The sequence below is a fragment of the Manduca sexta genome, unplaced genomic scaffold, assembly GCF_014839805.1.
Source record: "Manduca sexta isolate Smith_Timp_Sample1 unplaced genomic scaffold, JHU_Msex_v1.0 HiC_scaffold_3749, whole genome shotgun sequence".
In the NCBI taxonomy this organism is placed as follows: domain Eukaryota; kingdom Metazoa; phylum Arthropoda; class Insecta; order Lepidoptera; family Sphingidae; genus Manduca; species Manduca sexta.
This window is the reverse complement of record NW_023594851.1, coordinates 1-11,573: the sequence shown is the minus strand read 5'-3', so window position 1 is coordinate 11,573 and position 11,573 is coordinate 1. Positions and strand designations below refer to the sequence as shown.

The window sequence follows — 11,573 nt, the reverse complement described above, 5'->3', positions numbered from 1 at the left end:
TCGCATCATTAATCATATTGTTTTAACCAGAATGTAATTAAACAGCTGGGTTTCTGTAGTACATTTCCATATATAAACTTATAGGTTTTATGCTGTTTAAAAGCAACCTGGCTTTTTATCAATCAGACGAGCTTTTATTTCCTGTGATTTGGTTGTTTATAAAATATTGTCACAATACAGGCTATGAAAATAATAGTTATCGCATCGTTCGCGACTATTTCTAGCATAAATAAAAAACTGGAATAGAAAGAGCTGATGACAATCTTTTTAACGAAGTGTTAGTCACAGCAAAATTTGAAATAATCTACGATAAACATGGAGGTACATTCACAACGATGTCTCGTTTATAGCATCTCTAAAAAATATGCAATGACAGCATAAATATATCGTTGGATCAAATATAAAAGGAAATATCTGATTCATAATCTACTTTACATATAAAGAATTATAAATTGTTTATGACTGAATTATGATTAGGGCCGGCAACTGTCTTAGTTTCCCGGAATTTTATAAATAGCGGCGATAGCCTAGTTGGTGTGGAACGGACTGCCGAGACGAATGTCCGCAGGTTCAAATCCCAAGGGCACACACCTCTGACTTTTCTAAAAAAAAAAAATAATAATGTATGCATTCTTTGTGAATTTATCGTTCGCTTTAACGGTGAAGGAAAACATCGTGAGGAAACCTGCACATCTGAGAAGTTCTCTATAGGAATTTCGAAGGTGTGTGAAGTCTACCAATCCGCACTAGGCCAGCGTGGTGGACTAAGGCCTAATCCGTCTCAGTAGTAGAGGAGGGCTGTGCTCACCAGTGGGCAAGTATATAATACAGGGCTGATATTATTATTATTATTATAAATATCCAGAGAGTACAAATAAAATACTAATTGTGGTTCGTCTGACATTAATAAATTATTTGGCATTTAAATATTTCCATTCATCCTCAAATACCAATAATCAAAAATCAAAAAATCTTAGTAATATGTTTACTGCCACATATAAAACTAATTTTAAACATAATTTACCATCTAGTGGAAGCGAGAAACGCACGAAATATAATACAAGTTTACCAAGTGTCAAAAAAATTATACGTTCATGAACTTTACGACTTCGGTCATAAAAAACAGCTAAACTTGTACTTAAATGTAAATTGCGTTTACTTTTCACCTCAAAATAGCCTTTGCACTTTCACCGGCTTCGTAGCGTTACTACCTACAAATGAACCTTGCATATTCAAGTTTATAGAAAAACAACGCTATTTTTAAACGAATAAGCATACTTATTGTGAATGCTTCATTCAAATCTTTATGTTCTTCTACTCAAAATCGTGTAGTATAGAATATTCATTTAAAAATATACTATGCAGACACAAATTGGAGCGAGATCAGCCCCAGATTGAAACTGAAGTCATTAAAGGCCACAGTACTCCAATACAAAGAAGTCAGCGGGAAAGCTCTGAAAGGCAAGAAGAAGGATGAAACTCTTGTCAAAACCAATAAGATCTGCCAGGTGAGTGAATAATGTTAAAATATATAATGATTTTAGAAAATACGTTAAACTTATAAGTAGTTATTTCAGCGACTCGATTGAAGGAACAAGAAGTATGAGTTTTTTATAATGTCCAAAATTTTATCAAACCTGTTAAAACCGGATCCCAGAGTTGATAGACCAGAATACAAATTGATATCTACGTACCTATCTTAATATTGTTTTCATAGTATGTGCGAACGTCCGTGAGATCACTACGTTAAAAATTCGAAGTAAATAGGTAAATTAGGTTATTTTGCTATTATTCGATATTTCACATTTTAGGAGAAATTGTAAATGTCGGTAGTCCTTTTACTCTATTCCTGGTCACACTAGATTTCATTGTCAAAGAGAAAATTGTGGTTAGTGGGCGTCGTATTTTAAAATTATTGAATAAAACTATAAGTGCGTGGTATTTAACAAAAAACAGAAATAAGGTAAACAGAAAAAAATATATATTAATTGTAACATAATTTTGTTAAAATAATTTGTGTACGACGTAAGCGGTTGCGAGAAAATGGTCGTATTTTCCGCGATGTGATCCCGCAAGCGAAATTAAATTGTAGATTGTACAAATGCGCACTCGATTGTTCAATGGGTGATGGGAAACTTGTTTTTTCAACCGCGGCAACTCTTCGCACATCCGTGCTAACAGTAAATAGATGTGTTACGTCCGTTAGTTCACGGGTGGTGCGTGCGTTTTCGGTGTGGCACATTCGCTTTCCTGTCTAGCAATCCCCTGCTGTGATCGTATTTTTGGATGAATTTGTGCTGTGAGTGATGTTAAATCGTTTGTTGTGATTTATCGCAGTTTATTGTTCCTGTGAACGGATATTACAATCAACTATTAAATTTCTAATGAGACATTTGTCTCGTGCCACATTCCAAATTCGAAAGGTTTTATTTAGTAAATTATAGATCATGAAAATTTCATTTTTTAAGAGGTTAACTATGTGATATGATAAAGGTCATTCTGTTCTCAGCCAGATGTTATCTGTGTACTAAAATAAATAGTTACCTACTATCATTACAAAATAAAATATTATTGTTGAATTTAATTGGAACTTTGTCAAGAATGTTAAATTGTTGCTAAGAGAAAAGTATTTCGAATTTTGTTAAATTAACAATGTGTCTCACAATACCAACATATTTCCATTATTACTTTTTTAGTCTAGATTAGAGAGATAATAAAAAATTGCCATATGAAAAGCTAGAACATACAAATAAATGGTTTAAAATATGTTCAACAAGGACATTTCATATAACATGGAATTTTCCGTAACATTTATTAATGTCATAACTCATAGTTTCAACAAATACATTGGTTTACTTTTAAGATTGGAAATAGCTAACGCACACCATACTGTCATGTATACAATGTATTCCAATTACAGATAACAAAATTCCATATTCTGACAAACACATTTAATGGAAACTGTAAATGATTTCCAAACTGTTATGTCAAAACTCATTAAGATAAAGTGCTTGGAAATAGTAATACAATATACTATGTGATCACATTGTGTAGAATGTTTAATTATTTCATGTTGGTGATATGGACATTTTCACCCTTCAATACTGCACTGTAGTTCAACTTCTGTTTCAGTTTGTCAGTATAAATATTTCTACCAGTGGAAAAGTGTCCATATAACACAATTCCCACTGGCTTCCCTTTTGAATCTTATATAATTTTCATTACAATGATTTGCAGTCTGCATTTACATATTAGTAACATATATGTTGTGTCAGGTTCCTTCTGGATAAATTTTACTTTTGCTACTGGTTTGTACACTAAGTAATGAATGAAATCAGAAACTACATTAGAATAGAACAACTGCTACTACAAATTAAAATGGAATATGTACTGTTTAGCCTAATACTAACATTCAATGACATCTGCCTTAGAGTTCCTTTAAAAATCCCACTGTGCACTTTTCTATAATAATAAAATATTTTAAATCAGGAAAATATTTATGGTATTTATTTCTATCTGTGTGCTCAATTGCATCCAAATCTCTGCAGCACATTATCCATGGGCGCTAACAAATGTGGAAACATCTAAATACCAAAACATTCTCATTACATTGTATTATTAGGAGTATATTATGTAGTATATTATTAGAGGTCTGTACTTGTTTGAACTCATGGTCATTCGAATTATGTTTATAATATTATTATCTTAATAATTCAGTGTGATTGGATTTAAAATAATTTTATTAATTAAATTTAATATTTTCGCCCACAGGATATTCTAGACAGAATGACAAGCACTAGAAGGTTCCCTTGGCTTTGGGCGAGCTTCTTCCTCATTGTGGCCATCGCTGGCCTCGTGGCCTACGATGTCTCCAGGGTTGGTGGCAATTTCCCTAGTAAGTTATTCACATATTTATTATAAAGTATACAGGTTTTTGTAACATCCAAATAACTTTATGAGGTTGAGAAAAGGTGTATATTTCAACATTACAACTGTATTAAGTTATCTAGAAATAGATAAACTATTTTAATTGAAGCTAATTCATATTAAACTACCTTATAATATAAATCCTCCATGCATTATCAAGTTGCACATTAAGTGCACAAGTCATTATTGCTTCGACCAAAACATGCAAGGCGCTAAGCATAAATAAGGAGAATATTTTTCTACTAGTGTCCCTTAGACTTTATTTATAATTGTGAATAGCATTAGCAAGATGGTAATATTCTACAACATGTACAATAAAAATAAACTAGACAGGCATGGAGCAGAGGAACATAAAAACAATTTTATTTCAAGCTTTATCTTTGTACAAAAACTAAACATGAATATGAAATTAAATACAAGACTTTGATCTTAAATATCAACTGGTTGATGTCATGGTTTGATAAGGAATTGTTCAACATGGCTATGTTTCAATAGTAAACTACAGTGCAATTTATGTATGATTACAAACATATGAATGTTTTATTCCATGAGTTATATTAGTTTTGTTTCATATATGTTTTGCCTACTCTGCCATTTGTGTGAAAGCCAATTTGCAGTATAAAAGTAGCTTACAACATTCAGGGATCATGTGGCTTCCTATTTAAAAAACAGTGTGGGACCAAAAATTTCAGATCATCTCCGATTACCTACACTAGCCCCTTCATAAACTTTTCCATACTGTATTACTTTATCATTTTATTTATTTTTGTTTGCCTTTGCAGGACATCAGACTCATCATACAAGTCAAAATATACAAAAACATAATATTATAATATGGATCAAGTATATATCGCCTTTTCTTTCCTTAGTTGTCCTACTGTGAGCCTACACAATAATTGTATGTCGAGGTCTGAACTACGCAGATTATCTCTAATAAAAGCTGGCCATCAATTTTTGTAGAAAAGTATAGAGTAATTTTTTTCACTGGTGGTAGGAAATTTGTATCCGCCCTGTTAGCAACCATCATATAAGGTGTAAAACCCGCCATAGTGGCCCACGTAAAGGTGTTACATTCTGGATCAACCTGTGTTTATCCCGTTTCAAACAAGTTGGTATAATTGCGTCGATTGGCGAGGAATAGTCAACAATATGAACCCTGAGCCACATAATAAAATTGATGAACTGCATACAAGCTATTCAGTTAGACAATAAATCTTAAAACTGCAATATTTCCTGTACTCTGGTAACACTCCTACAAGATTATCTATATCCAGTTAAGTGTCCGATTACTGCACGCGTCCGAAGGTCGCCCCTAGACCTTCACCTTCAATTGCGTTGTAATGTACTAACAACTAGACCACTACACATGGATATGTTTGTGTGTATATATTTGTAGATTTGATCACGCAACGCTGTTATTGAGCGCATATTATTAACACATTTAAAGGTGTTTCTTTACTATTATACCTGGAAAATGATAGTTACTTTTTATTTCATTGCAATACAAGTTATAAAATATTAGTAGTATGTAACAAGTTGTAAATAATAATCACATAAATTTGTTTTCCTTCAATACCATTTAGGATGGTTTATTCCAGCTTCAAATACATATAAACCACAAATAGCAAACTTCCTTAATTTTCTTACAAACATCACACTACAGGAACTTGTTTAATATTTTGAAACTATTTTATTATTACAGAGAGCGCAACGGGAAAACTATTCAAGGACCTCGGCATACTCGAACAGAGCCAGCGGGCGTGGCAGAAGACATTGTCGACGTCAGCACGCGGATACTTGTGGGTGGAGACCAACGCGCCAGTCTACTACGCTCAGACCGTGGAGGCGTGCAAGCCTTACGCACAACTATCTAAAGATGCTTACTTCATTGCTGTGAAAAAGGCTGGAGTTTTGTATGGAAATGTCTGGGATTACGTGTCTGAAAAGTCACCCATGCTGGAAGCCTTCATAGAGCAGTACGCACCAGGATTGATCGAGACGATCCGTAAGCAGTACCAAGCGTTTGTTAGTGCTGTGGTGAAATATGCTACCGATTATTACCAACTGTCTGCTGATTACTTGAAGACTAAAGTGTTCATGTAAGTTAAATTTATAATGTGTAATTTAAAATATGTAGCTAAAACTCTTATCCCAGCTTTTAAAATGTATTTTTATATATCTTAACCAATATAAATTTGTTCACATTATGTGGTAATTTTGAAAAATATTATGTACAATAAGTTATCTTTAAAATTTTATTTCAGTGGCGAATGGGCGCCGGAGATACTTCAGAACAAGACCCAGTCAGCTCTCAACGTGACCAGGTTCCACATGACTTCGTATTTCCACTGGTTCAGGGAACAAGTGAACATCTACTGAGATACCCTGAACACAGAGCTGTTCTGTATGTTAGTGATAGTACAACTCAAACGCGGATAGAGGAATGTGCGATGTGTAATTTTTTTACTTAATTTATTATATTTTCCAATGAATTTAATTACAACATTTTTAAAAAACTTTTTAAAATCTACTGTTTATTATTACGTTTTATTACATTTACTGCTAGTAATGTTATTTGTTTATTGGTAACATTTTAGTTTAAAACATGGCATACAATATTGAGGTGCACAATGAAATTTTATAAGTTCCTAATTTATTCAGGTAGCTGGACTATCGCATGCCCGTGACCATAGTCCTCTGTCCGCACCTCCCTGAGTTCATTTTCAAAACCCGCCAGTTTTTATAACAAAATTTTAATTGAGTACAACCAAAATGCAGTCCATTTGATGTTAGTCGACATCGTTAATGCAATAATTTTTCATATCATTAACATTTAAATATCCATGACATGTAGTGGTATTTCTAAATTCAGTATTCGTCAACATTCCTGATGATGCATTTACGGAATCAACGACTGATTACATTAAATCGCAATCGACTTATTGTTAGTTACCTTAATCATCATCCAAATACAAATCATTAATCTAAAAAGTTAGACCTTGTAGTCGGTAAGATTTTTTTAGTATATTTATTTGTGTTGAGAGATTGTGTGTTTTAATTAAATATACAATTTGAAAGAGGAATGATTAAATTATGTTTTATGTTCTATAAAATTTTGGTAATTCTTTCAAACATTGTTTTTATTTGTATAATTAAAGTTCTAATCAGTAATTGACTGTATTGTGCAGATGTCGCTATTTACAATTTTGAGACTGTCTTCCTTGATTTAGTTTAAATGGTATTAAGACTTGAGTATTAGTCACTCCAGTGCTTGTATTTTAAAACCATCATTCCTCTGGATAATGTCAATGTTGTGTTGTACGAAATAAATATAAGAATTCACAATAAAATATTGTTAGTGATTTCATTTTGTGCATTTATTTATGCAACACTTTTATAGAAAATGTTAGTTTATACAGAACCGTTTGTGTCTGGAGCCCTTAACTGGCAGGTCCAAGTCTAATCATAGAATTGTAGTATATAGGACTAATATTTTAACCATATTTAATAGGTAAATAAAAATGTTAGCCAATTTAAAATAGGCTCATTTGGTTATATTGTTGGTCAAAATTTTAAATCTACCTAACACTAAAAGCTTAGGCCTTAAAGGCTGCTTTTTTCTCTTCCTAAAATAAGTAAGTCAATATAGACAAAACACAACATTATAAATATAACTTTATTTACACATAATATGATAGTTTATTTTGGGAAAAATACTCTATTTGTATTGTCATATATCGCTGCAGCTAATTCATCTGGGTTTTCTTTCCGTATTGCCGCCAATATCTCCAGAACTTGTCTGTAACAGAAATTAATTTGAAACCAAATAGAACAATACATAATATTATAACACAAATCACCTCTAGACTATAGAAAGCCTTGAGGTGGTTCTTTACAAAATTTACTTTGGATCCTCAAAGAAGACAAATGTTCAACTGGACTGGTTATAAAAACGAAGCTGAATGCATTCTATATCATGTAAAAATAGGTTTAATATTGGCACCACTATCCACATTAGTGTTAGTATTGTGCCTTTACAATTACCAAGGCATTGAAATTTATAATAGGCATCACAATATCAAATTAAAGGTATTCCTAATGGTAACTTACACAATATTGACAGGCTCGTTTCTCCCCTTTACTTGGCTATCAGAACCTGGGCTGTACTTCTCCTTCTTGGCCGTCGCAAACTTTGTGACAACATGCCCATATCCTGGATGAGTGGGCTTCACCTCACCACGGGCAGTCAGTCTCAATCATCAGTCTGTCTGTGGGTATTTTCGATGCCACATCCAAGTTCTCTTTCGTTCTTAATGAACTAGAAGAAAAGTATTAGCTATTTATATAATATTTAATGTGAGCGGTGTAAACAATAAGCGGCGATAGCCTAGTTGGTTGTGGAACGGACTGTTGAAACGAATGTCTGCAGGTACAAATCCCAAGGGCACACACCTCTGACTTTTCTAAAAATTATGTGTGTATTCTTTGTGAATTATCTGTGTGTGAAGTCTACCAATCCGCATTGGGCCAGCATGGTGGACTCAGGCCTAATCCCTCTGTAGTACAGGAGGCCCATGCCCAACAGTGGGACAGTATATAATACAGGGCTGATATTATTATTATAATGTGACATGATTATCTATATAATCTATTGAACTGACCATCCATTAATACCTATATACAATCCAAGCGCCAGAATTTTTGTAGTGCCTCCTCAGACCCATCAAAAGAATGCACCACACCACCAACCACTTTGTCTTGGTTCCTGCTCAAGATATCCACTAGATCATAAGCAGCTGCCCGACAATTAAGAAACAATGGCAGGTTGAACTCCCTACTTAGCTGCAACTGGTATTCAAAGAACCTGAAAAAATAATTAAGTAAAAATGTCTGTATACATTTCAGTAGCTAATAAAAATTATACAAAATGTTTTATTTGCATTTCAAGTAAAAATTTCTCCACAAAATCAAATTTAAAACAAAAAAAGTGTGATAAGTAAAAAACAAAAATAAGAAACACTTCATAATATTATAAATTAGGTCATAAATGCTTTAATGCTACCGAATTCATGACTTGAAAGCAATTCTAAGCTAAGCTTACTTCAACTGCACATCTTTTTCACAGAAGTGGAGCCTCTCATAATCCAGTCCACACTCTCCGATAGCAACAACTTTATCCTTGTTTTCACTTATTAGACTCCTGAGGCCATTCAAGTAGTTTTCTGGATTTTCCACAAAATCTTTACATCTTGTGGGATGGCATCCACAGTTGAAAACAATCTTGCTAGAAAAATGATTTTATAGTAGGGATAGATATAAATTGCATATCAGTTCAAATTTTATATTCATTTATAACAAAAAATATTTTTCTTTCCACACTATTGATGGTAATATAAGTAAGGTGCACAAAGGTAGGTGATTCAATGAAAAAAGTAGAAGATTCATCCATGATATTACATATACTGTCCTTATGGATTAAGTTGATTCTTAAAGCATTAAATTGGACCATTGGTTTGTATGTTTACTGCTGAAATGCAAACTTTATTTCTTTATATTTAAGGTTTTAAGTAGAATAACAATAAAATTTTCATAAAGTGATTGCATTACACATGGTGGAATTTGTTTCACTGTTTCCTAAAACATACAGTCAGTAAATTATATAGAACTGTAGCATTTAGAAAGCAAAACCAGATAAAATATTTTGACATCAACAAACCAAGCTTTTATATATTTTTTATTATTCAACAATTCATGTCAGTTCATATCTTTTTGCATTATATACACATTTGTATGTCATTGACAGTACATTTTAAAAACAGTGAACTAAATTTCACCCTCTATACAGGTGAGTTATTATGTTTAATATTCATTTACCATCTGATCGTGACATATCAATAGCCTTTTGCTGTCTTCTAAACTGCCTCCTGTTATGATCATCTTGTCCAAGCTCCACTCCAGGCCCGATTTAAAACCACATCCAACCGGCTCATGTTTCTTGGATCCATGGTAAACACCCTGGTACATATCATCTGTGAGGTTTGCACCAATATCTGATGATGTAAAGACACATTGTCATTTATCTGGGATGTATGAGTTTTTACCTTTGCAACCATTTAAAATATTTTGCAATTTTGCAAGAGGAGTGAGAGATATAATTTTTATATTTGTTCAATAATTTAAATATCTACATTTTGTATAGGGAAATACGATGCTGAATTTTGTTATAGAAGAATAGCCAAAAATGAAGATCACTTGTCGATAGGTAATCATTTCTGCATATAAACATCAGAATCTGGGGAATCAATGCATTATTGGCTTGAGGTAAGAATTCATCCTCACATAGCTGTCTTGAAATACAACGGACAAGCCCAGAGTCTGGAATTCGTGTCTGGTATGGCAATATGCTCATCCTCGACATTTAAAAGCCTAAAATTGCCTTCAACTACACCGTAGTACGAATGAGGACTGAACTCTAACTGGTCTAAACTACCGGATATTTTACGCTTATGGCAATATAAAGTAGGCAGTTCGCGTATCTCACCAATATATTTTCTTAAAGAACTCATTCTTCTTAATAGTCCTCCAGTCATATAATTGGGAAGTGGCTAAGATTATAGATAATAGTTTATTTTATAAGTTTATAACTCAGCTGATTTGTATGTTAATTTTAGGTTATACATTGACTTAATAGGTGACATATCCAGTGTTGCCTGGAAAAAAGTTAAAAAAACAATTCCTCGAACGAATTTTGTCCAGTGATGACTTTCGTTTTGCACCGATACGACAAAACAAACATAGTATCGTGAATTATATTATATTCCTTGATAGTGTTGTTTATATTTCAATAATAAGATTTTTGTTTTTCTAATACATATTATAATGAAACAATTCTGATGTACTGAAGTTCTATTATCACAGACACGGCTATTGTTGCTATACGCCTGATATTGTGATAGCAGATCGAATGTTGCGCCTGGCAAACCTTATTGCCGTCATCATTCTACATGACAATAATTCTGTTATAGCCGAAAATTACAAAATGTCCTAGACTTGGTACACGAGGTTACTGACACGTGAGATATGGACTCAAGAGTTATAGTCCCGATTGTCGTTTTTGTCCATGGGTTTATACCAAATAAGCTCGACTAGCATCTCCAGAAGTTCTCAATTGGGCGTTGGGTCAAGTGATGCGATATGCAGAAGAAAGTATTGCTGAACACGGCACACATTGTGAAGAAACTCGTCACTTTGGATCTCGATCCAACAGGGGTTATTGTCTTGAACCTCACCAACGGAGCGTTATTAATTTGTTTTTAAATATTTATAAAATAAAAAAGGCTTTCATAAAAAAGTGGTATAATTTATTTTATTTTAAAGATTTTTGTACATTATTTACTCAAAGTACCAACAAATAATATTATATCTTCGTGTAAGATCATAAATAGGAAAGGGCGATCCACGGTGAACTTCACAGGTGGTGGTGGGATGTAGACAGACGTCGTTCTGCACGTTACAAATGCTGAAAAGATTGATCTATTTTAGAAATAATGTCAATTATATACTTTATTATATAGATGGATTACAATAAACTATTGCGAGCAAACACCGACATGCGCACGCACATAGACACAATAAGTTCTTAGGTA

The 11,573-nt window shown here is 33.1% G+C and overlaps 1 protein-coding gene and 1 pseudogene across 1 annotated transcript; one reads left to right on the top strand and one right to left on the bottom strand.

Moving 5' to 3' along the window:
* Positions 1 to 315: 315 nt before the first annotated feature.
* Positions 316 to 7,294, top strand: LOC119193212 (transmembrane protein 214-B-like). Its single transcript, XM_037446849.1, has 5 exons — positions 316 to 321; positions 1,338 to 1,508; positions 3,772 to 3,895; positions 5,630 to 6,026; positions 6,192 to 7,294. Exons 1-5 carry the CDS (start codon positions 316 to 318, stop codon positions 6,304 to 6,306), a joined length of 813 nt encoding a protein of 270 aa, XP_037302746.1. The 3' UTR covers positions 6,307 to 7,294.
* On the bottom strand, positions 6,485 to 10,626 carry LOC119193211 (annotated as a pseudogene).
* Between the last annotated feature and the right edge of the window lie 947 nt (positions 10,627 to 11,573).